The 25,393-nt window shown below is 46.4% G+C and overlaps 1 protein-coding gene across 2 annotated transcripts in view; it reads left to right on the forward strand.

Annotated features, from left to right (window-relative positions):
* stx18 (syntaxin 18) overlaps nucleotides 1-25,393 on the forward strand; it is a 190,634-nt gene that overhangs the window by 130,606 nt on the left and 34,635 nt on the right. For both annotated transcript variants that reach the window (XM_038792583.1, XM_038792584.1), the window contains exons 3-6: nucleotides 12,037-12,152; nucleotides 14,233-14,310; nucleotides 21,541-21,607; nucleotides 24,182-24,297. In XM_038792583.1, coding sequence (XP_038648511.1) covers nucleotides 12,037-12,152; nucleotides 14,233-14,310; nucleotides 21,541-21,607; nucleotides 24,182-24,297 — 377 coding nt within the window. The remainder of the gene's footprint in view (nucleotides 1-12,036; nucleotides 12,153-14,232; nucleotides 14,311-21,540; nucleotides 21,608-24,181; nucleotides 24,298-25,393) is intronic.

The following is a 25,393-nucleotide window of genomic DNA, read 5'->3' on the forward strand; positions in this document are numbered from 1 at the left end:
TTCCCTTGATGAAAAATTCTAGAACCACGGGAGATAGATTCAAGATAATTGGCAGAGGTGTAGAGTGGACATTAGGAAAAACGTTTTTACGCAGAGAGTAGTGGGAGTCTGGAATTCGCTGCCCGAGTTCATGGTGGAGGCAGAGACCGGATCGGATGCAGGAAGGTGGGATTAGAAAGGGTATGTGTGTGTTCTACGGCTGGTATGGACAAGATGGGCCGAATGGTCTCCTGTGCTGTATTTTTTCTACGATTCATGTACAGTAAAGAATTACATAACATCAAAGATATAATTCAAAGAGGATGCTTTAGCTTCAGAAATGGTATGAAATACTTTACCAGGGTATAAAAGGGTACATAGAAAAATGTGGAGATGCTGGCGATGGACTGGGGTGGGCACAGTAAGACGTCTTGCAACACCAGGTTAAAGTCCCAACAGGTTTATTTGGAATCACTAGCTTTCAGAGCTGAGAAAGCTAGTGATTCCAAATTTAACCTGGGCTTTAACCTGGTGTTGTAAGACTTCTTACTGTACATAGAAAGAGGTCATCGTGGCACAGGACATTGGCTTCCAAGTTCTGTTGGAGAATGGTGTGTGATGACGGACTGAGAATATAATGCAACAAAAAGTATTTTTTGTTCTGTTGGAATTAATACAAAGCCTTTAAGAGTTTATTAAGCCCCTCAAAAGATCTCCTAAATTCCATTGCTAAATGTAACTGGCTCCTTTGTGAATATTTTTAGAAGTTCGTGAATAAAATAACTAGTGAAGGACACCGTGTGACTGAGATGCTGATGAGAATCTCAAAGTTGTCAACAGCCTGTCAACACTTTGATAGCTCTACAATATGTTGTAAAAGTAAAGTTGCCATAGTCCCAAGTGACCAAAGGCTGCTTTCCCCTTTGAGGGGGAGAGCTGACTGGTGGTGATTTAACCTGAGGATCACCACACCTCAGGTGAGGGACGAGGTTGAGAAGGCGGGGCCTTCATGATTAACCTCAACCTGCACTGTTGGCCTCGCTCTGCATCACAAACCAGCTGTGCAGCCAACTGAGCTAAACCAGGCCCGAATATGTTGTACCTTTTGTATTGTAAAACAAGTTTTCAGCTGTTTCCAGTTTATTCTCTGTAATATTGTATTTTAAATTCGATGGAGCATAGGGTGTGTACGATTAATCGTGTAATATTATGGCCTGTGATCGAGTATATGTATTATAGTCAATTTTCCTGCTGTGAATGAAGACATCCAAAATTATGTTTGCTTTGCATCTATTAAAGATATTACCTTTATGTCAATAAAGTAAGACATGTAAAAGACGTGAGTCTTTTAGTCCATAGTGACACTGTTGTGATGGATATGCTGCTGGGTTGCTGTACTCTCCCAGTGCCTTCTGTCAATCTCTTGGGGGCAGCACAAGTGGATAGCACTGTGGCTTCACAGCGCCAGGGTCCCAGGTTCGATTCCCCGCTGGGTCACTGTCTGTGCGGAGTCTGCACGTTCTCCCCGTGTCTGCGTGGGTTTCCTCCGGGTGCTCCAGTTTCCTACCACAATCTAAAGACGTGCAGGTTAGGTGGATTGGCCACGATAAATTGCCCTTCGTGACAGAAAAGGTTAGATGGGGTTATTGGGTTACTGGGATAGGATGGAAGTGAGGGCTTAAGTGGGTTGGTGCAGACTTGATGGGCCGAATGGCCTCCTTCTGCACTGTATTTTCTATGTTCTATGTTCTTGAAATGATGGGGACTGTCAAATTAGGAGCTTGGCAAAAAGCAGTTGATCCTTCCAAACATGAGAATTATCCTATTTGTATGTATAATATACAACACGATAATTACATCTGATATTTTCCCATGTATATCACCAAATTTTAAACAAATTTAATCAGAAATGTTTACCTGTATGACAGCTTCAATCTTCTGGATTTACCAGGCATGCATTTAAAATTCGACAAAAAATCCAATGCACATAATTACAGTTAAAAAGGACAATTCGTAAACCTGGGGCAGGATTCTTCATTTGAGAGACTATGTTCTCCTGCCAGAGAGAGTGAACGCAAATCAGGAAGTGATTCCCAATCCTTAGCCATTCGCATTGCGAGGGACTCCCATAAGAATCGCCTATTGTGCCGGCATTTTTAGCAGACGGCCTGATAGTGATCCGGCGGCTGACCACTACCACCCCCCAACCCAACGCAAGTCAACTCCCTTCCTCCCTGCCCGGATTCCAGCGCAATTCAGCATCCCCACTCCTGGATTTTCTGCCCCCCCCCCCAGTATATTGTTCCATTCATCTCCCTCCACGCTTTAGTAACTTTGAAGTAGTCAGCAGTGAAACTGATGTAGTCAGCAGTGAAACTTACGTAGTCATCAGTGAAACTAACAGAAAGCACTAAAGCTTTATGCCCCAATGTAGTATTATAACGAAGGATAAAACAATGAAGTAATTCGGCTAAGATCAAGTGTAGTATCTGATCAGTCTTTTGGCTAAGATCTGGTATGTCTCTCTTGTGGGGACCATGAATTGGATTCAATTTGAATTTGAATTGGTTTTTGGAGCAAGCAAGGAGCTGGATTAGAGGTTTGCACCTGTCCACACTCTGAGCTCTGACTTTGTAACTTTGAAAAAGTAATATAAAAAAATCATTCGGTATATTCTTTTAGAAACTATATTACATTTTCTTCAGCTATAGCAGTGTTCTTCAAATGTCTCTGTGGCACAACCCTTAAACACATCAAGATTTCCACAAAGGAAATCTTTTTCTCTGTGCTCTGTTTCTCAGGCAAACCGAGAGCCCAAAATATTTACAATGAAAATCAAACATTGGTTTCATCACTTCACTTCCTCAAGGGCGGGAGGTTAAAATGCAGCTACGTAACAGCATCATAATAAGGCCATTGGCTGTGTATGTGGAGCGTTGTTGATTACTGTGACTTACTCAAAAGGTAGAATTAATGGATTGCGACTTTGAAATTGCTTCAATGACTTCAGTGCGAGTTTGTGCTAAAATCAATACATACTCATACATTTTTTTACATTTCCAAATGATTATTGTGCTACAATAGCTTGCTCACTCAAGTGTGTTATAGGACTAAGTACGTCTAGATGGTTATCACAAATCTGGCAATCTAACTGGTAAATCTCTGTGAAGTCTATGTTCTTAAAAATGTCTAAACCTCAAACCGTATATTGGCTATTCAGACTATAACCTAATAAATATTGTGTGCAATCACAATGGCTGTACTAAAGTAATAGGTCTTTAAATGATTAAACATTTGACTTGTTATTTTCTACTTGACCTGCTGTATCATTTTTCCAAGTATTGTGTATTTTGAGATGGTTTGTGGGAAATGCATTAGGACAGGCCAATTGGGGGAGCAGGAGGAGGAAACGAAGAGAGAGCACGCCACGGTTGAACTCACAACGGAAATTATTTTTGGACTAAGATGGTCTTGTGGACAGTGGGTGAGACAGAAACTGGCCATGGTATTCAAACCAGGAGCTCTGAACATGAAGTTGGCAACTTAAAGGGCCTTGAAGAGGAAAGGCAAGCTGCAGAGTGGTCATTTAAGAAACAAATTAGATTGAGGGGTTATTTTTGAATGAGTGTAGATTGTGGGGAAAGAGAACCAGTAAGGATATCTCCACACACCAAGTGAAGGTACTTGTATGGAGCAAAGCTGGTTGAGAAGGATAAAAGGCGTAAGAGACTACCGGTGATGGTGGTATGCTGAGCAGACGCGCATCAGGTGGCTCTCCTCCTAACCAGAACCAAATAGGCACTTTTAGATGAATTGTGCCCAAAAATCTGAAGGCAAATTAACCTCAATGGAGAACAGCAAACAACCACAAAGAAAATGCCAGCAAACAGGAACTTGATGGGTCGAAGGAATGGCAGAAGTGGCGGGAAGGGCCACGAGCAGCAGGCAGACGAACCGGCGGCCAAACGAGGCGAGGGGGTCCTGGTCACCCTGGAGAGGGGAAGGTCATAGACCCAAGTATCAGCCCCCCCCCACCATCAGCACCACCTGGAGACGATGGAAGACCTTCCTTGTAAAGGTGCAGACCGCCATGAAAGAGTCAATCAGGATCGAAATCCAGGTGGCGGTCAAGATGGCAGTGACGGAGGCGATGGTCAGCATGCAAAAGACAATCGACGGTTTGGGGAAGAAAGTGGAGGCGCAGGTGAGGACGATCCACGATCTAGAGAGAGCCTCGACCGACCAGAGCTACAGGACCGTCACCCTGGAAACAGAAATTCAAAGGTTGGCGGCCCAAGGGAGCTTAAAGGGGAATGTCGAGGACCAATGGGAACAGGTCCCGGCGACAGAATATTCAGATTGTGGGCCTGCCAGAAGACATCGAGGGTAGAGACCCGACAGGCTACGTCGCCCAAATGATGTGCATCCTAGTCGGGAGAGACAGCTTCCACAACCACCAGAGTTCGACAGGGCACACAGGTGGCTCAGGCCGAAACCCAAGGCGGGGTAGCAGCTGAGAGCAATCATCTGAAGCTGCACCGATATCAGGATCGGGAGAGGATCCTGCGGTGGGAAAGAACACATGGAAAGGGCAGAAAATCCAGTTTACCAAGACATTGCGGCAGATCTGGCAAAACGCAGGGCTGAGTTTAACTAGGCAAAGTTGGCCCTATACAAAGACATGGTGCAATTTGGTATACTGTTCCCAGCCAGGCCCTGGGACACGTACCAGAACAAAGAGCACTACTTCAATACCCCGGCGGAGACCAACAAATTTGTGCAGATCAACGGGCTGGACAAGGGACAGGCGAGGCAGCAATGAAGGCTGATCAGAGAAGGATCGCTGAAGGAATACAGACTCATTAGACATGTTTGCGTGGGACTGTACTGCCTCGTTCTGATCAAAAAGACCAGGTCACAGAAGAGAGTGAGGACAGTGAAATGCACAGTAAGAAGTCTTACAACACCAGGTTAAAGTCCAACAGGTTTGTTTCAATCACTAGCTTTCTGAGCACTGCTCCTTCCTCAGGTCAATGTGAATGTGAGCAGTGCTCCGAAAGCTTGTGATTTGAAACAAACCTGTTGGACTTTAACCTGGTGTTATAAGACTTCTTACTGTGCTCAACCCAGTCCAACGCCGGCATCGCCGCATCAGTGAAATGCAGGTGAGGCTATAGGCAGGAAAAGCGGACAGTCAGCGGGCATAAGCCAGGGGCTAGACCAACCCTGGGAGGGGAGCCACCACGCTAGCAGAGATAGCGAGCACGGGAAGACAGACTGCAAGGGGTGCGCACCTCTTGGCAGAGAGGAAGCGCCTGGCCCCGGGGGGGGGGGGGGGGGGGGGGGGTGAGGAGGGGGAATGCATGGGGGAGGGGGATGTGGAGGAACACGTAGGGAACAAGAGGGGGGGGAATAATTGGTTCCCAGATTGGCTTCGGCAGGTAGGGAGCAGGCTGAGGAAACTAGATGTTGCCGCAAGCAGCCACCTTGGAGGGTCTCTGGGCTAAGGGAGACCCCGGAGAGAAAAGGCACACCCACTTGGCGTTCACATAGTTGACGGCCACGTTGGGTGCCCCCTGGTCAAAGGGAGAGGACGGAGCGCAGGGGCCCGGCTTCATGGTGAGAATGGTGACAGTGGTCATTTTGGACAGCCCCTTAATAAAGGGGAACCCCGGAGTGCAGTTGAGTACGATTGATCTCACATGAACAAGGGGACAGAAACCTGCTATCTGGATTATCACCTGGAATGTCAGTGGACTTAAAGGCCCAGTGAAAAGATCCAGAGTCTTCCCCCACTTGAAGTCTGAAAGCCGACATAATCTTCCTGCAGGAAACACACCTGAGGGACAAGGACCGACTGTGGGTAAGAAAGAGCTGGGTGGGACAGGCGTTCCATTCATGCTACGTGACGAGGGCTAGGGGATTAGTCATACTGATCAGCAAGAGGGCGAGGTTTACGATGACGAGGACGGTTACAGACCAAGGGGGACGGTATGTCACGGTCAGTGGTGTCCTGGATGGGGCACTAGTAGTTCTGGTAAATGTGTCCGCGTCCAACTGGGACGACACTGACTTTATAAAGAAGACCATGGCGGAAATCCCCAGCATTGACACACACCAACTGATCATGGGGGCAACTTCAACTGTGTACAGGGCTCACTGATGGACTGATCAAACCCCAGAACGGGAAAAAAGACAGGCATTGCTAGGGAACTGGGAGCATTCATGGAGCAGATGGGCGCGGTGGGAAAATGGCGGTTTCTACACCCAGTGAAAGGGAATTCTCATTCTTTTCGCCAGTGCACAAAGCATATTCATGGAAGGACTTCTTTGCAAAGGAGAAATTGGTGCTTCCAGGAATAGCAAGGGCAGAATATTCCACCATAGTCATCTCTGACCAGGCTCCACACTACATGATTGTGAGACTGGAGCCCCACATGGAGGTTGGACATGGACCTGTTGGCCGACAAGGCCTTCTGCAAGAAAACATCACATGCCGTAGGCAAGTACGTTACTAATAATCAGAACGGGGAAGTCTCACCTTCCACATTCTGGGAAGCACTGATGGCTGTGATTGTGGAGAAATTATAGTCTACAAGGCACGTTGAGACGGGGAAAAGAGTGAGGCCAGGCAACAACTGATCGACTCCATTCTGGAGGTCAACAAGTACTCAGAGGCCCTGACTGAAGAGCTTTTGGCGGAGTAAAAGCTACAAATGGACTTTAACCTGCTATCCACCAGGAAAGCAGTGCACCAATTCCACCAGACATGGGGGACCTTCTATAAGCACTGAGAAAAGGCTGGCCGCCTACTGGCTCACCAGCTGAGAAAGGAGGCTGCCATGAGGGAGATAGCCCAGATGAAGAATAGCAGTGGTCGACAGGTAACAGAGCAAAAAGAGGTCAACCGAGCGTTCAAGACCCTACCTAGAGCTGTACACCTCCGATCCCCTGACGAGGGCATGTGCATGAAACAGTTCCTCGATGGACTGGACATGCCAGTCATAGGGGATGATAGGGGGGGAAACTGGAAACATCAATAGGTCTGGGAGATATCATGGAGAACATCAGCTCCATGCAAGCGGGGAAGGCGCCGGGAACCAGTGGGTTCCCGGCAGACTTTTATAAAAAATTTGCACCAGCCATGGCCCCACACCGAAGGGATATGTTCGCAAACTCGCTAGTGAGGGGCATCCTGCCTACTACGCTACCACAGGCCACGATATAGCTGGTACCCAAAAAAGATAAAGACCCAATGGAATACGGATCATACAGACCCACTTTGCTGCTCAATGTAGACACGAAGATACTCGCAAAAGTTCTGGCCGTGAGACTGGAGAACTGCGTACTGGAGGTGGTCGCAGAGGACCAGACGGCCTTTGTCAAGGGTAGGCAGCTAACTGCGAACATCAGGAGGCTGCTTATTGTAATAATGACCCCATCAGGGTGATCGTCTCCCTGGACGCAGAAAAGGCCTTTGGCAGAGTCGATTGGAAGTACATCTTTTTGAGGTACTAGAGAGGTTTGGGCTAGGAGTGGGGTTCACCTTGTGGGTGAAACTTCTGTACAAAGCCCCCGAGGCGAACATTCAGACCAACACTACCAGCTCTGAATACTTCCAGCTGCACAGAGGCACAAGGCAGGGATGCCCACTGTCCCCGCTCCTCTTCGCCCTGGCAATTGAACCCCTGGCGATAGCTCTGCGAGACGCGAAAAGCTGGAAGGGCATTCTAAAGACGAGGCAGAGAGCACAGAGTCTCACTCTGTGCGGATGACCTGCTCCTCTACGTCTTGGACCCATAGAACAGCCTGAAAGCAATCATGCAGTTCCTGGAAGAGTATGGAGCATTCTCGGGCTACAAACTCAACCTGGGCAAGAGTGAGGCATTCCCAATGAACCCAAACAGAGGAGGGTCAGAGCTGGAGGGACTCTCATTCAAACTAGCCCAAAACAAATTCCGCTACCTAGGGATCCAGATAGCCCATGACTGGACACAGATTTACAAGTGGAATCTGACCAGTATGGCGGAGGAAGTGAAAAAGGACCTACAAGGGGTGGCATGTGACCCAGTGGTTAGCACTGGGACTGCACGCTGAGGACCTGGCTTCGAATCCCAGCCCTAGGTCACTGTCCGAGTTTGCACATTCTCCCCGTGTCTGCGTGGGTTTCACCCCCACAACCCAAACGATGTGCAAGTTACGTGGATTGGCTACGCTAAATTGCCCCTAAAATTGGGGAAAAAAATAATTAGGTAGTCTAAATTTATTTTTTAATAAAGGACCTACAGGAGATGGGATGCGCTTCCACTTTCCAGGCGGGAATGGAGCAGACGATCAAGATGAACGTACTGCCGAGGTTCCTCTTCCTGTTTAGATCCATACCGATATTCATCCCCAAGGCTTTTCCATAACATAGTCAAAATGATCATGGCGTTTGAATGTGGGCGGGTAAGAACCCAAGGATCCCTAAATCGACACTGCAAAGGAGGAAAACTATTGGTGGTCTGGCCCTGCAGAATTTACATTACAACCACTGGGCAGCTATGGCAGAGAGGGTGAGGGGATGGATACGTGAACCCAACATGTAATGGGTGAGGTTGAAGGAGTCCTGCAAGTGAATGACCCTCCGCGCCCTCGCCACGGCAGCGTTCCCATCCCTGCCCCCGACGAAATCTTGCCCAGTGGTGGTAGCCACACTAAAGACATCGAACCAGATGAGGCAGCATTTTGGTCTAACCGAGATGTCCCCCATGGCCCCAATCTGCGGAAACCACAAATTCCCACCAGCCATGCTCAACTCCACCTTTAAAAAATGGAGACAGGACGGGGGCACGGTCGCAGTCAGGGTCATTTACATACGTCTGGTGACTTTTGGCGAACTGATGGAAGACCAGGAACTACCAACGGACAGGAACTCGGACACCTCCAAATTAAACACATTCTCCCAAGGAGACGACAAGATACCTCTAGGCATTGAGAGGCACGCTACTAGAGGAACTGATAAACAAAGACAGTAAGGGGGGGGGGCGCTGTGGGAACATCTATGGGCGGTTACTGGATAGGCAAGACTACTGCTGGATGAAGCCAGACGAAAATGGGAAGACAAACTGGGGTCAGAGGTGGGGTGGAGACTCTGGAGCGAAGCACTAAGCAGGGCCAACTCCACCTCCTCCTGCGCAAGGCTCAGCCTCATGCAGTTCAAAGTGATTCACAGAGCACACCTGACCAGAACCTGAATGAGCAGGTTCTTCCTGGAGGGAGAGGACAAATGTGAACGGTGCCAGAGGGGCCTGGCCAACCCACATGTTCTGGCCCCAGACTTGTCGGGTTCTGGACGGCTTTCTTCAAAGCGATGTCCAAGGTTGTGGGGGTGAAGGTGGAGCCGTGCCCAAGAGTGGCAGTCCTCGGGGTATCGAGCCAGCCAGAAGAGGACCGATGCCCTAGCCGTTTAGCTCAGTGGGCTAGACAGCTGGTTTGTGATGCAGAACAAGGCCAGCAGCGCGGGTTCAATTCCCGTACCAGCTGAGAATCCTGAATTCTCCCTCTGTGTACCCGAACAGGCACCGGAATGTGGCGACTCGGGACATTTCACAGTAAGTTCATTGTGGTGTTAATGTAAGCCTACTTGTGACAATAAAAGTTTATTTATTTATTATTTATTATTTTACATCCTTAATCGCATGCTGGAGAAACCTGCTCGGCTGGCAATCAGCAGCACCACCCACAGCTGCAGACTGGCTGGCTGACTTTTCAGAATCTCTCCACGTGGAGAAAATAAAGTACACTATCTGGGTGCCAGACGAGGGCTTCCACAAAGTGTGGGGGCTATTCGTTAGCCTGTTCCAGGACCTGTTTGAGGCCAACAGCGATGAGGGGAAGACGGGGGGGAGCAGACAAGAACGCATACACCGAGGAGGAGCGAAGGGGGGAGGAGATGAGGAGAGAAACATGGGGAAAAAAGGAAGGAGGGAAGAGGGCATGATGAAGTCCCTTCCTGAACTCACAAGATCACCAACAAAAACCAGAAGAGAGGAGCGGAGCTCGGTAGTATGACACCCAGGGCGGAAGAGGGGGCTACCAGCGTGGGGGTCAGGGCAGGGGTGGGGGGAGAATCTATGCTCAAAAGTATGTAAATAAGAAACTGTACAACATGTTAATATTAGGTGCACTATTTGTTAACTTGTTATTCTGTAAAAATTGCAAAATGCCAATAAAAATATTTTTTTTAAAAGGCTTTCACGGAAGAGAAATTGATGACCAGAAAATTGAAGCAATGGACCTGTGAAATACAACAGAAATAAGTGGAATCACAGAACAATTATGTGTAATGTTTTGGAAAGACATTTAGTTTTGACCTTTTTCTAAACTTAAGATTATATCTAATAACTTTGAAGTAATCAAATCATGTATTTAGTGTGCTTGATTTCCACACCAATTCATCCAGTGTTGCTAGACAATATGTAAAATGCAAAGTGCTGCATTCAGAATGAAGTTGCAAATGTGGAACAACTCCCCACAGGCAAAATCAAATTACTTTTATTTCTGGACTCAAAATGAGCAATGTCTCTTGTGGAAGGTTGTTAACTGTTAGATTGATGACTAAATGTTGGTATTAATTATAATGAGCCATCGTTTGAACAGTTGGGTTGTGCAAAAGGTTTGTTTAGTTATGCATGTCATTGCACTTATGTCAACGGGATGTTCCAAAATGCAGTCAATTATGTGTCTTTTTAAAATGTTCTCAATTAACTTACAGTAAGCTCCCAAACTACAAAGTAATAATAATCAGAAAGTCTTTTTTAAAAAATACTGATTGAGGAATAAATGTTGGCCAGGACACCAAGGATATCCCACCTGCTTCTCTTCCAAAATAATTCTATTGTATCTTTTAAATCCACCCGAGAGGGGAGCCACTTAATGTCTCCTCTGAAAGACAGCACCTCCAACAGTACAACATACCCTCAGTAGGTCTTCTAAGCCTACATTATGTGCTCAACTCTTCTGACTCAAAGGCAAGGGTGCTACCAACTGAACCACAGCTGAGACCTGCAATATCGACAGAATAAAGTCCCATATGTAATCTCCGGTTTTAGTTCCTTGTACATTTCAGTATTAGAGCACAAAAGCAATCACAGTTTAACATTAAGAAAAACCACTACAGAGTCTGGAAATCTGAAATCAAAGCACAAAGAGTGCTGGATACACTCAACAAGGCGCCGACAGAGAGGGGGATATTAATCTTCCCTTCCTGTCTCCTTGGATGGTACCTGACGTGCTGAGGAATTTCCAATATTTTCTGTTTTCTTTCACTTCCACTTTTTAAAAAAAAATAGTTTTATTCAAGACTTTTTACATATGCACACAAAAATATCGGAAGAACAAAATATCAACGTTGACACACAGCCATAAATTCCCAACCTACCCCGATGCCAACACCCCACCACATCCCGCCTTCCCAATTCTTACCCCCTTATTCTCCCCCCCCCCCCCCCCCCCCCCCCTCCCCCCCCCCCCCCCCCCCCAATCCTCCTTGAAGAAATGAATGAACTGGTTCCAACTCCAGGTGAACCCCTCTGCCTATCCCCTTGAAGTGAACTTGACCGTCTCCAACCGCAGGTCACCCACTCATACATCCGTTTTCGACAGCTCCAAGTCCCGTCAACGCAACAAAATCCATCTCTGGGCTATCAGGGAGGCAACGGCCAGCACATCGGCCCCTCTCCACAGCTGGTCTCCAGGATCTTCCGACACACCGAATATCGCCACCTCCGGACTCAGGGCCACCCCCACACCCAGAACCTCGGACATAACATCCGAGAACCCCGGCCAGAACACCCTGAGTTCTGTATGCACCCAAAACACGTGGACGTGATTCTCTTCCACCCCCGCAAAGAACCGGCTCATCCTCACCACCGTTATGTGGGCCCTGAGAACCACCTTAAACTGGATGAGGCTTAACCTTGAACACAACGAGAACGCATTTACCCTCTGCAAGGCCTCTACCCATGTCCCTGCACTTATACTTTTTAAACTTGTCTTGCTTTCTTCTTTTTCCAGCTTTGTAATGTCAGAATATTCGAATATGACGGACATGGAACGTGATCAGATCGATCAAGATGCCCAGATTTTTATGCGAACGTGCTCTGACGCCATCCATCAGCTGAGGGCCGAAGGTAAACGCTCAAAAATGTGCACCTAAGATTTTTACAAAGCCTTTTGAAAAATTGGCCAAGTAGCCCACTCTTGAAAATGGGCAGCTGGGATTTAGAACTTTTTTCAGAAATGTTAAAACTAAGTTAACTGATTATGAGCTTATTACAGGTTATTAATCTTAGCGGATGGCCTAAAATGTTTTTTTGGCAGGTGTGGGAAGGGGTGAAGAAACATTGCAGGACTTGTCCACAGATGGTTAAATATCTGAGCTAGAATGCATGACAGAACAGTGTCATTGTGGATAGCACGGTAGCATTGTGGATAGCACAATCGCTTCACAGCTCCAGGGTCCCAGGTTCGATTCCGGCTTGGGTCACTGTCTGTGCGGAGTCTGCACATCCTCCCTGTGTGTGCGTGGGTTTCCTCCGGGTGCTCCGGTTTCCTCCCACAGTCCAAAGGTGTGCAGGTTAGGTGGATTGGCCATGATAAATTGCCCTTAGTGTTGGGTGGGGTTACTGGGTTATGGGGATAGGGTGGAGGTGTTAACCTTGGGTAGGGTGCTCTTTCCAGGAGCCGGTGCAGACTTGATGGGCCGAATGGCCTCCTTCTGCACTGTAAATTCTATGAAACTAAGTGTTGGCGGTTTGTGAAAGAAGCATCTTAAGGGCAAACAGTCTTATTTTACAACAGACTTATGGCCTGAAGTCTCTCTCAGCTGCTGTTTCTAGAGACAGAAATCAAGAATTCCCAATACCATCAAATTAATAGTTTAATATGGGAAGAGTTAAGGGGTTTAGGGGGAAATCAGAATTAAAATTGAAAGCAAGAAGAACCTGAAATATGAGAAAAGCCCCAAACGGCATTAATAAATTCAAACTTGACTCTTCTAAGAATTTCCTAGTCTTTGTTCTCTTCAGGGGAAGCGGCGGTGTAGTGGTATTGTTGTTGAACTAGTAATTCATCATCATAAAAACTCACCTGGTTCATAATGTCCTTTATGGAAAAAGTCTGCTGTTCATACCTGGTCTGGCCTATATGTGATTCCTACGTAGTGTCCAGCATTGTGCTGTTATCCACCTTCAAGACAGTATAACTTTTCTTTTTGTCACACTAGCCGCCTTTGAATCTACTTAGCCATCATGCTCCTGTGGAGTTTTTTTTTGAGGGTCAGGGCCCATTTTCAATCTGGCGGGCATGTATTAGGTATGTCTCATTGAGTTTGACTGAACCAACTCCTATAATCCTAAAATAAAACATTAACAGTCGTCATTTCATCAGTACTGAGATCTCCCCGATCGAACTCGCTGCCCTTTCTGACCACAACAGTAGCGATTGAAACTGTCCTAGTTCTCCTCATCCTCACAATAATAATAATAATAACCTGTTCCTCGCCCAGTCACACAACCGTTGACAAATGTTGGTTTTCACTCCCTCATCTGTAATTTGAACTGACTGCCTTTATAGCTGACACCAGATGCTGAATCCATGGAAAAAGCTCAACAGTAGAAAAAATGTATTAAGGGACTCTGTATTGGATTTCTGTCAGAACATCTATGTATGGGCAGCACGGTAGCACAGTGGTTATCACTGTTGCTTCGCAACGCCAGGGTTCCAGGTTTGATTCCCGGCTCGGGTCACTCTGTGCGGAGTCTGCACGTTCTCCCCGTATCTGCTTGGGTTTCCTCCGGATGCTCCGGTTTCCTCCCACAAGTCTCGAAAGATGTGCTGTTAGGTGAATTAGACATTCTGAATTCTTCCTCAGTGTATCTGAACAGGTGCCGGAATGTGGCGACTGGGGGATTTTCACAGTAACTTCATTGCAGTGTTAAATAAAGCCTACTTGTGACAATTATTATAAAATGAAGGCCTTGGTAGTTCCTGAAGAATGGTTCTAGTTAACTGCCTCATGAAATGTGTCCCAGTTCTTTCAATGAGATAGTTAGGGGAGTGGGCCTAGGTAGGGTGCTCTTTCAGGGGGTCGGTGCAGACTCAATGGCCTCCTTCTGCACTGTAGCAATTCTGTTCTAGATTATTCTTTACTTAATATGACAGAAGGTTGTGGATAGTATTTGCATTAAAGACTTGTTATTTCTATTACAGCATCCAAGAATGTGATTTCTCCCCAAGTGAAGGAACACAGGAAACATGTGTTGGATTTGCTTGACGTTTATCTGAAAAGTAATTTTTATTTATATTTTGATTAGAAATATGAGAAAGCTTCATGACTTTTAAGAAACATTTCAAAAATGAGTATCTAATCTATTACCCTGTTAAAATGCTTACAAAGGATAATAATTGTACATTTCACTTAACTGCATTTGTACAGGCATCACGGTGGCGCTGTGGTTAGAACTGCTGCCTCAAGGTGCTGAGGACGGGGGTTCAATCCTGGCCCCAGGTTACTGTCCCAATGGAGTTTCCACATTCTCCCCGTGGCTGCGTGGGTCTCACCCCCACAACCCAAACATGTGCTGGGTAGGTGGATCAGTCATGCTAAATTGCCCCTTAATTGGTTAAAAAAATGAATTGGGTACTTTAAATTTATTTTTAAAAACTACATTTTTACAATGAAATTATAGAATCCCTACAGTGCAGAAGGTGGCCGTTGGGCCCATCAAGTCTGCAACGACCCTTACAACGAGCACTCTGCCCATGCCCACCCAGCCCTACCCCCATAACCCCATAACCAAACCCGCACATCCCTGGACACTAAGGAGCAATTTAGCATGGCCAATCCATCTAACCCATACAGCTTTGGACTGTGGTAGGAAACCGGAGCACCCGGAGGAAACCCACACAGACACAGGCAGAATATACAAACTCCACACAGACAGTGACCCAAGGCCGGATTTGAAAACCAACCTAGGCCCCTGACGCCGTGTGGCCACAGTTCCACCATGCCACCCTAATCAAGAGTGTAGTCAGTAACAGAGGGTGGGATTTTCCACGTCGGCCCAAAAAGCGGGATTGGCACCGGGCGGCAGACCCGTCCCCAGTGTCTGGTCCCTCCCCACCGGCCATAGCGGGCTTCCTATCCTGCGTCGGCAGAAGCAGCTCGTACACTTTCATTTGAATGTGATTAATAAACCTCGTTATGTTCCACCCTGCCCAGATGGGAATCACGCGGGCTTGATTTAGTGCAAATGTTTACACACAGGATCCTGTCATCATGGACTTAGAGGGAAGTAAGGAGGTAAGTACTTTTTTCATTGTCTGCAGAATTGCTGCGGGGTGTATGCCTGGAGCTCTGGGACTAGTGGCGACCGTCTTGCGGCAAGGATGTGGACTCAGGGTATCCCCCTCGGGATTAGGGTGCTATAGCTGTACCTCCCATTACTGCTGTAAGACGAGCAACTCAACCCCACCCACCCCCTTCCATCCCACCCTATCCTCTTATCTTAACCTGCACATCCCTGGACACTTAAGGGGCGATTTAACGTGGCCTAACCACCTAACCCGTACATCTTTGGAATGTGGGAGGAAACCAGAGCATCCGGAGGAATTCCATGTAGTCATGGAGAGAAAGTGCAAACTCCACACAGACAGTCACCCAAGGCCAGAATTGAACTGGGATCCCTGGCGCTGTTAGGCAGCAGTGCTAACCATTGTGCCACTGTGAGTATATGGATCCCAGACCCGCCCAGGAAACCTGAACAGCTCCCTGTCACAATCTCTGTGACCAACACAGACTCCACATCACACTGAGCCAAGTTCCCAGCAAAGGCACACAACCCCCATCTGTGGGACATGACCTCACACCAGTCTCTTAGCATAGAGCCGCATGCCTGCACAGATGAATGTCTCCACCACACAACCAGCTGCCACTGTTCTGGCAACAGGGCACCAGATTCGCTCAATGAGGACACCCACAGTAGACCCCACTGAGAGAAATAGGACAGGGGCCTCCCAGAGTCCATCGCTAGCACCTGATACGGCAGACACCTGTAGGAATGGGTGGTGAGGATAGAGGATTTGCACATCAACGACCAGGTGTAAGTCACTGGTGGGGGCAGGGCTGCTGTGTCAAGTACATCGGCTGGATTCTCTGTTTTGGGGACTATGACCCCACGCCCTCGTCAAAACTGTTTGAAGGGGACTAGCAGGGACTCGGCGTAAATCTAGCAGCTTTTGCTGCAGATACAGGCCCCGCACTTCCGGGTCAGAGGCCACACAAGCGCACGGTGGCAGACTCCAGCGGCAGCGCTGTGCTCCATGGCGGACTCGGACCCCGGAGCTGGACATTAAAAATAGACCACCCCAATCGGCCGCACGCCTGGCCCTGACCGCCACCCAAACATTTCCTGGCCGCGTATAAGGTCCCCTGACTGAGTCCGCATCCGCCACGCTAGTATTCCGACCGGCAGGACCATATTAGATCCACGCCGTCGGGATTTCGGCTGGTCGGGGGTGGAGAATGGTGGGGCGGGCCTCCAACAATGGCCGCAGGTAGGTGCGGTGTACTCTCCAAGTATGCCGCTTTTCGGGGCCCGGGGAATCGACTCTGGTCCCTATTTCATGCGCCGAATTGGATTCTCTGCCCCCGGCGCCGGCCGTGATTTCGGCATCGGGGTGCGGAAAATCCTGGTCATGATCTAGAAGGGGCCGGGCGAGGGTGGAGTGGGAACTGGATGTTGGGGGGGCGGGGGGGAAGGTGAGGGCAGCTGAACAGTCAAACTCCGGATGACCATATAATTTGGGGGGTTTGGATGGCCAAGGGAAGCATCACCTTGCTGATGGCCTGTCTGTCCCCTGTCTCTCCCCCCACCTACCCCCACACGGAAATGGAATTTGGAACTCAACCTGCCGTACTAGCTATAGCTGGTTGCTGCCACTGTCCCGGATGCTCGGTGGCAAGAGTACCAGGGCCAGCCCAGGGAAGATCCTGCACGACAGCTTGCCCCAGACAGCATGGGCCAGCTGGTGAAGCTTAAGTGCCGGCCGACCATCAAACCACTTCCCCTTTAGCCTTTCACCCCTAACCACGACCACAGCTCCCCTTCCGAGCGTCATCTCCGCATCACTTTTTTAAAAATTAACTTAGAGTACCCAAATATTTTTTTCCAATTAAGGGGCAATTTTGCATGGCCAATCCATCTACCCTGCACATCTTTGGGTTGTGGGGGTGAGACCCACGCAGACACGCGGAGAATGTGCAAATTCTACATGGGCAGCGATCCTGGGCCGGGATTCGAACAAGTGTCCTCGGCGTAGTGATGCTGCCGTGCTAACCACTGCTCCACCGTGCCGCCACTCATCTCAGCATCACACCAGGGTTTTGGGCCTCGGTTGGCAGTATCAGCAGGTCTTGTCTGCAGGATGGGGGATGATAACTACTCACTGTGAGTTGAGCTCTGGTGCTCCCCATTGTGTTATGAAGTCTGACCCCTGTCTTTTATATAACATACCACTGTCTGCCCCAATATTCCCCGGTTGTATGATGGAGACTCCTTCTCATGGGCCACACTATTTTGGGGGAGGTGGGGCTGGGCGAGATGGAGCAATGCGCTGCAATGAGAATCTGGGGTGAGTGAAGGAGTTAAAAGCTGCTCCAATCAGGCTCACAATTGGAATCCCAACCCTAGCGAATCACACACCTGGGGAACTGGGACTAAGCAGGATGCACATGGGCAAGAGTGGTGGCCAATTTGTATGGATGGAATCTTGCCTTCCTGGCGCTCCTAGCAACAGCGCAAAAATGTTACGATTCTCCACTGGCGGGAGAACTTCATCTCTGAAATGGAGAATCCTACCCAGGTGGCTGGAAACCAACGCAGAGAGTACTGAACACAGACTAATGCAAGCCAAAGTACAGGCAGTCCTCGATTTTACGACATGCGAGTTATGACAAAATCATTATTCGAGTTACAATGTTTATGAATTGGCATCCTGTTCGAGTTTGCAATGTAAGTTTTGACTTTATGATGCCATGCCAATGAACAAGTTCAAACCTTGATATGCGTGCATCGACGTTCTGCGCTGCCCACCTGATTCAAGGCCCTCCGTTGCTGCTCTGACATGTTCTTACTTGGTGAATCTGTTTCCAAACTTTTTCTTCAAATTTTTATAATTGATTGAGTACAAAATTATGTGTTATTTTGGTGAAAAGAAGTTGTCAGCCCTTGGTTCAGGAACTAATCCCTGATTTATAGCACTGTCCTTGTGAGAAAATCAGTTCTGACTTGCAATCTTTTGACTTAAGATGCATTTTTCTGGAAACAATAGTGTCTCAAGTGCAAGGACTGCCTGTAGATGCAAAATTGCAGGCTGAATGTGTGGAAAAGATGATCATCGTGGGTTAAATCACTAAAAGAAAGATGTGACATTTTTCATTTTTTAACTCCGATCTTTTCTTCATTCTCAGCATCAAAGGCCACTCCTATAAAGTGAGCTTTTTCTTCTTGCAAACTGGAATCTAACTTTATGCATGCAATATCTACTGATGTAGTGAGGCCAGAGGCCAAACTTGAATCCACGTCATTGTCTTTCAGTTACTGGATATGTTAAGAGCCCTCTTGTGATTTCTTAGACCTTCAAGAATGTTAGAACAGGCAGCTACTGCTTAGTTAATTACCTAAAAACAAATTTATTAATAAATAGATTAAGCAAAGACAAATTGCAATTTTACCATTATATGCAGAACATGCTAACATCAGAAACAAATTAACACTCCCAAAATAAAACTGGGCTTCTCTTTTGGCCAAAACTTTATATAGGATTTGGATTCTTACTTGCAAGGAGCTTCCAGATATTCCTTAGTCCTGTTATTTTAGAAATATACTCCCTTAGATCTAACCCAGGTACCCTTTGAAGTTAAACCAGAACAAAGAATTTTGATACATGTAACCCCTAATAATTGCATCATCTCTAATTTCCTCAAGAGGACATTGCCTGCTTCTAGCTTTGGGAAGGACTGAAATGTTTGCCTTTGAATGCAAATCTTCTTTTGCATATCCTCAAATGAAAGATCAGAGCAGAACTGTTGCAAACTTACTTTCAGCTCTACTGAAATCCATAAAAAACTGGCAATCTCGCAGTGCACCCTCGGAATTCTAAGGTGTTCAGCAGAAGGTTGAACACTTTTCAGTGACTCATTTACTACCTTTACCAAAATCTGTAGAATAGCAACATTAACTGCATCACTCTGCTACTGCCCTGCCACTTTTGCCAACTCTGTAACCTTGTCACCAAGTAAATATACTGCAGTGCAGGAAAGTCCCAGGATCCAGAAAATGCCTTGCTGGGTTCCATAATGCTTGGATTCATGAACTGCTGCCATTGTTGCTGAAGCTACTCCCTTGTTTATAGGAGGCTAGTGCTCTTCCAGACACTTTAAAAATGTTTAAAATCAAATCACTGCACAAAGGCATCTGCTCACATGTGCACTGCAAACCCATTGTTAATGCCTTGTCAATTACATTATTGTGGTCAAGGGAAACAAGTGATGAATGTTAATTGTCCTTGAGCACATATAAATAGGGGATAGGTGGGACACTGGGTTGAGAGGGAAGATAACTGTGAGACTGAACAAGTCAACAAACACACTCAATTTTTAAGAAACGCTATGTCTTGGTTTCGGCTTCACCAACTGTCTTTGATCCTAGTAGCTCCCATATCCGTCCTCGGCAGTTGTTATGAAATATTATCCAAAATTCTTATCTTTAAATGAATTGACAGAGATGGCCTCCAGATTGGAATGCCATGTAAGGGATAATGCCAGATGCAGTGTGGGATATTGAACATACTTCATTTGCAGCAAAGGATTAGAGTTATTTCCTTACACGACTGAAGCAATTTGCCCTTTGGACTCCCTGAATCATGAGAATAGCTTTTTAGGAATAAACTCCTGTTCACCACCCCCACCCAACAATTCACAATGTACAGTAATGCCTTTAACTTTATTTTTACCCTAGACTGGCATAACCATTGAGCCCTAATCAATGATTAGGAATTAAATTTAGAAATCATTGACCCCAGGTTGTAGAAGCAGAATGCCTCCGTTTGAATGGAGACATAATATTTTCCAAACTCGAAACCCATTTGAATACACAATAGGTCCCCCACAGCCATGTGCTAGATTGATCAGACAGAAGAGTCAATCGATACTTTGTTGGGCAAGATCAAACTCTGTGATGAATACAAACGCTAATTTCCTTTACTTATCTAAAGCCCTGTCACTTTACATTTGTCTTGCAGTGTAAACATTGGGGGCGAAATTCTCCGACCCCCACGACGGGTGGGAGAATAGCGGGAGGGCCTTCCCGACATTTTTCCCGCCCTCCCGCTATTCTCCCCCACCCCCCGCCCAACTCCCGACCCGAATCGCTGCCGCCGGTTTTTTACGGCCGGCAGCGATTCACAGCTGTTCGATGGGCCGAAGTACCAGCCTTTTACGCCGTTTTTACGAACGGCAAACACACCTGGTCTGGCCGTTCGTAAAAACGGCGTCACAAACTCGCTTTTCATAACTATGGCACCGATTGGCACGGCAGTACCACGGCCGTGCCAAGGGTGCCATGGGCCCGATCGCGGGCAGCGGGCCCGATGCCCGCGCACTCTTTCTCCTTCTGCCGCTCCGCAGTATCCATTCGCGGGGCGGCTGAGGGGCAACCCGGCCCGCGCATGCGCGGGTTTCGTGCAAATACGCGATGACGTCATCCGCGCATGCGCGGGTTGGAGTCTTCCAATCCGCGCATGCGCGGCTGACGTCATATGACGCGTCAGCCGGCGCTAACTCCGGCAAGCGGGCTTAACGATATTCGTTAAGCCCGTCATGCCGGAGCCTACGGCGTCGGGCTGCTAGCCCCGACCGGGGACCAGAATCGGTTCCCGGTCGGGAAGGGGCGCGCTGGCGTCAAACCCGCCCGGGTTTGACGCCAGCTTTACGATTTCTCCCGTTTTGGGAGAATCGCGCCCTGGATTTTTCATAGTTTGATAGAAGAATAAATGGACACAACTTAGGGGAAATATAGTTTTATTTCCCATTTTGTGAATCTTAGTTTCGATTGTCGAAATTATAGAAGGAAACCGTACATCTCCCACAAAGGGGTAAAATTTAGGGGTCCAGCAGTCTTCCTGGGCTACGTCCACAAACAATACATCCTGGTGGTTTACTGCAGAGGAGTGCCAGTGGCCACCTGTTTGCCTGTCAAGCCCATCCTCTCAACCTGACAAAACATTGCTGCATAGGATCGGGAAACAGTTTTTAAATCCACAACAAATGAAATCTCATTCCCCAATTTTAATATCCATTCTTTGAACTTCTGTATACTTGCAGTATACAGCAGTACAATCGGAATCCTTGGTTAACAAAATGCTTGTGTTGCTGGGTGTTACACATTTACCCCATGAGCTTGTTACTTACAATAATTACCTTTTTGTCTTATGTATCTTATCTTTGTAATTTGACAGATGTGTGTAAAGTGTACTCTGAACAAAGGGCAATTCGAGTCAAACGGGTAGTGGATAAGAAAAGATTGTGAGTACGTTAAAATACTAATGCTAATAATACTAATGCTAATAATAAAATTAATACTAATTTAAAGGACAGCTTGCAATTTGGACAGCTATATATTGACTGAAATTGACCCTCATGAGAGTACTGTAATGTCATTGTCACTGTTCAATTGTTATTTTTGGTTTTCCATTAAAATGTGGTTGTCATCAGTTGTAATGCCATGAACATAATGTTCTCCAAACGCTCGGTATTTGAGTTAAACTTTCAATTTAACAAAGAAAAATAGCTTCTGGCAAGGAATTCATTTTTGACAATTTTTTCCTGTCAATTTGTTGCCTGAACATTGAACGGGGACCCAGGCCAGAATTAACCGGCCCTTCCCGCCAGCTAGGATCCTCTAGTCCCGCTTAAGTCAATGGACGCTTGAATGGCTCACCGCATCTGCCGTTGGGAGATCCGCTACAGCAGGGCCGGAAAACTCTGGCCCAAACTAAATGTTACTCCACACAGAGTGAGTGAGAGGGAGGGAGAGAGGGAAAATTTGGAGAGCAAGTCACCACTGACTATTCCTCGCATTCTTGACCAGCAAAACATCATCTGCAGAGGGCACCTAATTAGCACTAAAACTTCATGCTGAGGTTGTCCCCCCCCACCTTGGTCCAAAATCATGGTTGAATTTGCGTCGCGTGAGATGTGAACATTAAAAAAATCTCATTCAACCTCACCCGGCCTCCAAAACGGCCCACTTCTACCTCTAACAGAACTGGGGAAGTGGATGAGCCACCAGCCCATTCCCAGGGCTGGTTAGTTCAGTTGGTTAATCAACTAGCCTGTGGATCAGATTAATGCAAGCAGCATGGGGTTCAATTCTCATCCCGGCTGATGTAGATTTGTGGCCCTGCCTCCTTACCCTATCCATGGCAAAAACAAAAACCACAGCACTTTGCTGTGGTTCGACAAAGAACTGGAGAAAGAGAATCAAAATTACAAAATTTAAGGCTAACTTGTCCATGATACCTCTGTTACAAGTTCACCACTTATTTATCTTAGTCTTATTAGAAATTGTGCTGCATTTGAAGAGATAGCAGCTCGATTGGGTCAATTTCAATAGAGATAGAATTGTAATTGGGGTGGCACGGTGGCGCAGTGGTTAGCACTGCTGCCTCCCGGCGCCGAAAACCAGGGTTCGATCCTGGGCCACTGTCCGAGTGGAGTTTGCACATTCTCCCCTTGGATCTCACGCAGAGGTGTGCAGGGTAGGCGATGCGAAGTTGCCCCTTAATTGGAAAAAAAAAATAATTGGGTACTTTAAATTTATTTTAAGAAAAGGAATTGTTGTAATTGTGTCCCTGGGTGTTCAGTGCATTTGCGACCAAATGCAAAATTCATACAAAATACCATTATATGGTCATATTAATGCCTTCTGGGTGAATAGTTGTGGTGATTTGCTGCTCTCTGAGATTTTGTAATTATTGTAAAGGTGGGTAGCACTGTTGCTTCACAGCTCCAGGGACCTAGGTTCAATCCTCGGCTTGGGTCACTGTCTGTGGAGTCTGCACGTTCTCCCCGTGTCTGCATGGATTTCCACTAGGTGCTCCGGTTTCCTCCCACAAGTCCTGAAAGACGTGCTAGTAGGCGAATTGGACATTCTGAATTCTCCATCCATGTTCCCGAACAGGCGCCGGGACGTGGCAACTAGGGGCTTTTCACAGTAACTTCATTGCAGTGTTAATGTAAGCCTACTTGTGACAATAAAGATTATTATTATTATTATTACAGTAATTCTCTGTTTTTCGTCTGTGTCTATTTTCTTTCTTTTTCACATGATTTTTAAAAAATGTTTAAAAACAGAAGGTATGTTAAACTGTTCCAGATACTTCTATTTTATATCTTTGCCTGAATTTGGTTTACAGGTGAGATGGTCCATTTGAGGCCATAGCCGGTGTTTCTGAAGTATTCCCGTGATTTCCACAACATGCTTATTAAGTTTTGAAGCGGTTGCTGTGGTTAAGATCTAGTTTCAGCTGAATATTTAGCTGCACACAGCAACATTTGTTTGTTATTTCTTTGTTACAAACTGCATCAGGATAGATAAACAAGAGGATAGTGTGGCCATTAGAAATCCAGAGAATGAGTATTTTATATGTAACGGAGGGAACAAATGAAAGTGACATGCTGAAAAATAAGTCAAGAAATCTCTTGAAGCAAGACATGGATTTGCAAGTGCCTAAAAAGTGTAATAAAGAAATAGAATGTGAACAGCAGAAACAAATTAAATGAAATAATAAATCAAGTTAAAATGTACACAACTGCACAAATGGCTCATTTGCTCCAGTAGTTTGAAGCAGAGCCACACTAATAATTGCTTTTCAGTTATCACTTATTTTATAACATAAGAAGGGAAGATAGCCTCTGAGGTACAGGAAAATTAAAGCTGTCGTGATTAAATGAGATAAATTCTGTATATTTATGGGAATATTAATACTATTTTAGCTTTGACCCTCCAAAGAAAGTTATGATCTTGTAAATCAGGAAATTTAAGGTTGCGTAAATCTAATCTGTTGCACACGGTTCTGACGGACTTATTTTTCATAGGTCAAGACTTGAACCTGAACAGCGTAGCAACAAGACGTTAGTATCATCTTCTGGGAGTATTCCTTCCATCAAGCCTGAAAATTCAGAGGAGCTAGTCGTAAAAGATGAAAGCAATGGTTTGTAACAGTAAATGTAGTGAACAGCATGCAATTGTTTGTGATGAAAGAAAGGCCTTGTTATTTTCCAAAGCAATTTTTTCCTCTGTTCCCATAGTTTTTTCCTGGAACAGGTTACTAGCTTGTCATCAGAGGCATACAGCTTGAGGGGCGCCACTCAGTCAAGCATGGCTGACCACAGTGTCTCGTGCTCTTACCACATGTTGGAAGGATTTTCAGGTTGCGCCATGTTATAAATGCACCTTCTTTTGCCAACAAGTCCTGGGGTGGCACTGACGCTACTCACTGTGCCACAATACACCATGTTTTAATAGTTACTGGTAGAAAATGGACACAAGCAACGTTGAAAGCTTGAAGTACCAGAGGACGGACTTTAATAATTATTAATAATGAAAAAAATAATCTTTTATTGTCACAAGAAGCCTTACATTTACACTGCAATGAAGGTACTGTGAAAATCCCCTAGTCGCCACATTCCAGCGCCTGTTTGGGTAATGAGCCGGTACGGGAATCGAACCCATGCTGCTGGCCTTCTTCTGCATTACAAACCAGCTGTCTAGTCCACTAAGCTAAACCAGCTCTATTTTATAATTACCAAATAGAACGTAGCTAAAACTAATAGAATTGTAAACTTTATCTTTATTATTTGCATGGTGTATGGCATTTAAAGATGTTGTAAAATACTATGCAGCACAAAGAGAAATTAGAGAAAAGAAGTGCTATAATTACTAATTGTCCACTTTTCCATGAATAAGTGAAGGAGCGTCACGATCTACACAAAATGTGAGTTCAGTTTTACACTCCTAGCTAATGTCCATTTAGTGTTTAGCCGGGGGGTTGGTTTAGGTCAGTTTGATGGACAGCTGGTTTATTATGCAGAGTGAGGCCAACAGCATGGGTTTCATTCCCATACCAGCTGAGGTATTCATGAAGGCTCCGCCTTCTCAACCTTGCCCATCGCCTGAGGTGTGGTGATCCTCAGGTTAAATCACCACCAATCAGATCTCCCCCCTCAAAGGGAAAGCAGCCTATCTGTCCCTCTGGTGACTTTACTTACTACTTTAGTAGTTAGCTGTCATTTAAATTGTGCAATTAA

Source organism: Scyliorhinus canicula, chromosome 3, assembly GCF_902713615.1.
Source record: "Scyliorhinus canicula chromosome 3, sScyCan1.1, whole genome shotgun sequence".
Taxonomy (NCBI): domain Eukaryota; kingdom Metazoa; phylum Chordata; class Chondrichthyes; order Carcharhiniformes; family Scyliorhinidae; genus Scyliorhinus; species Scyliorhinus canicula.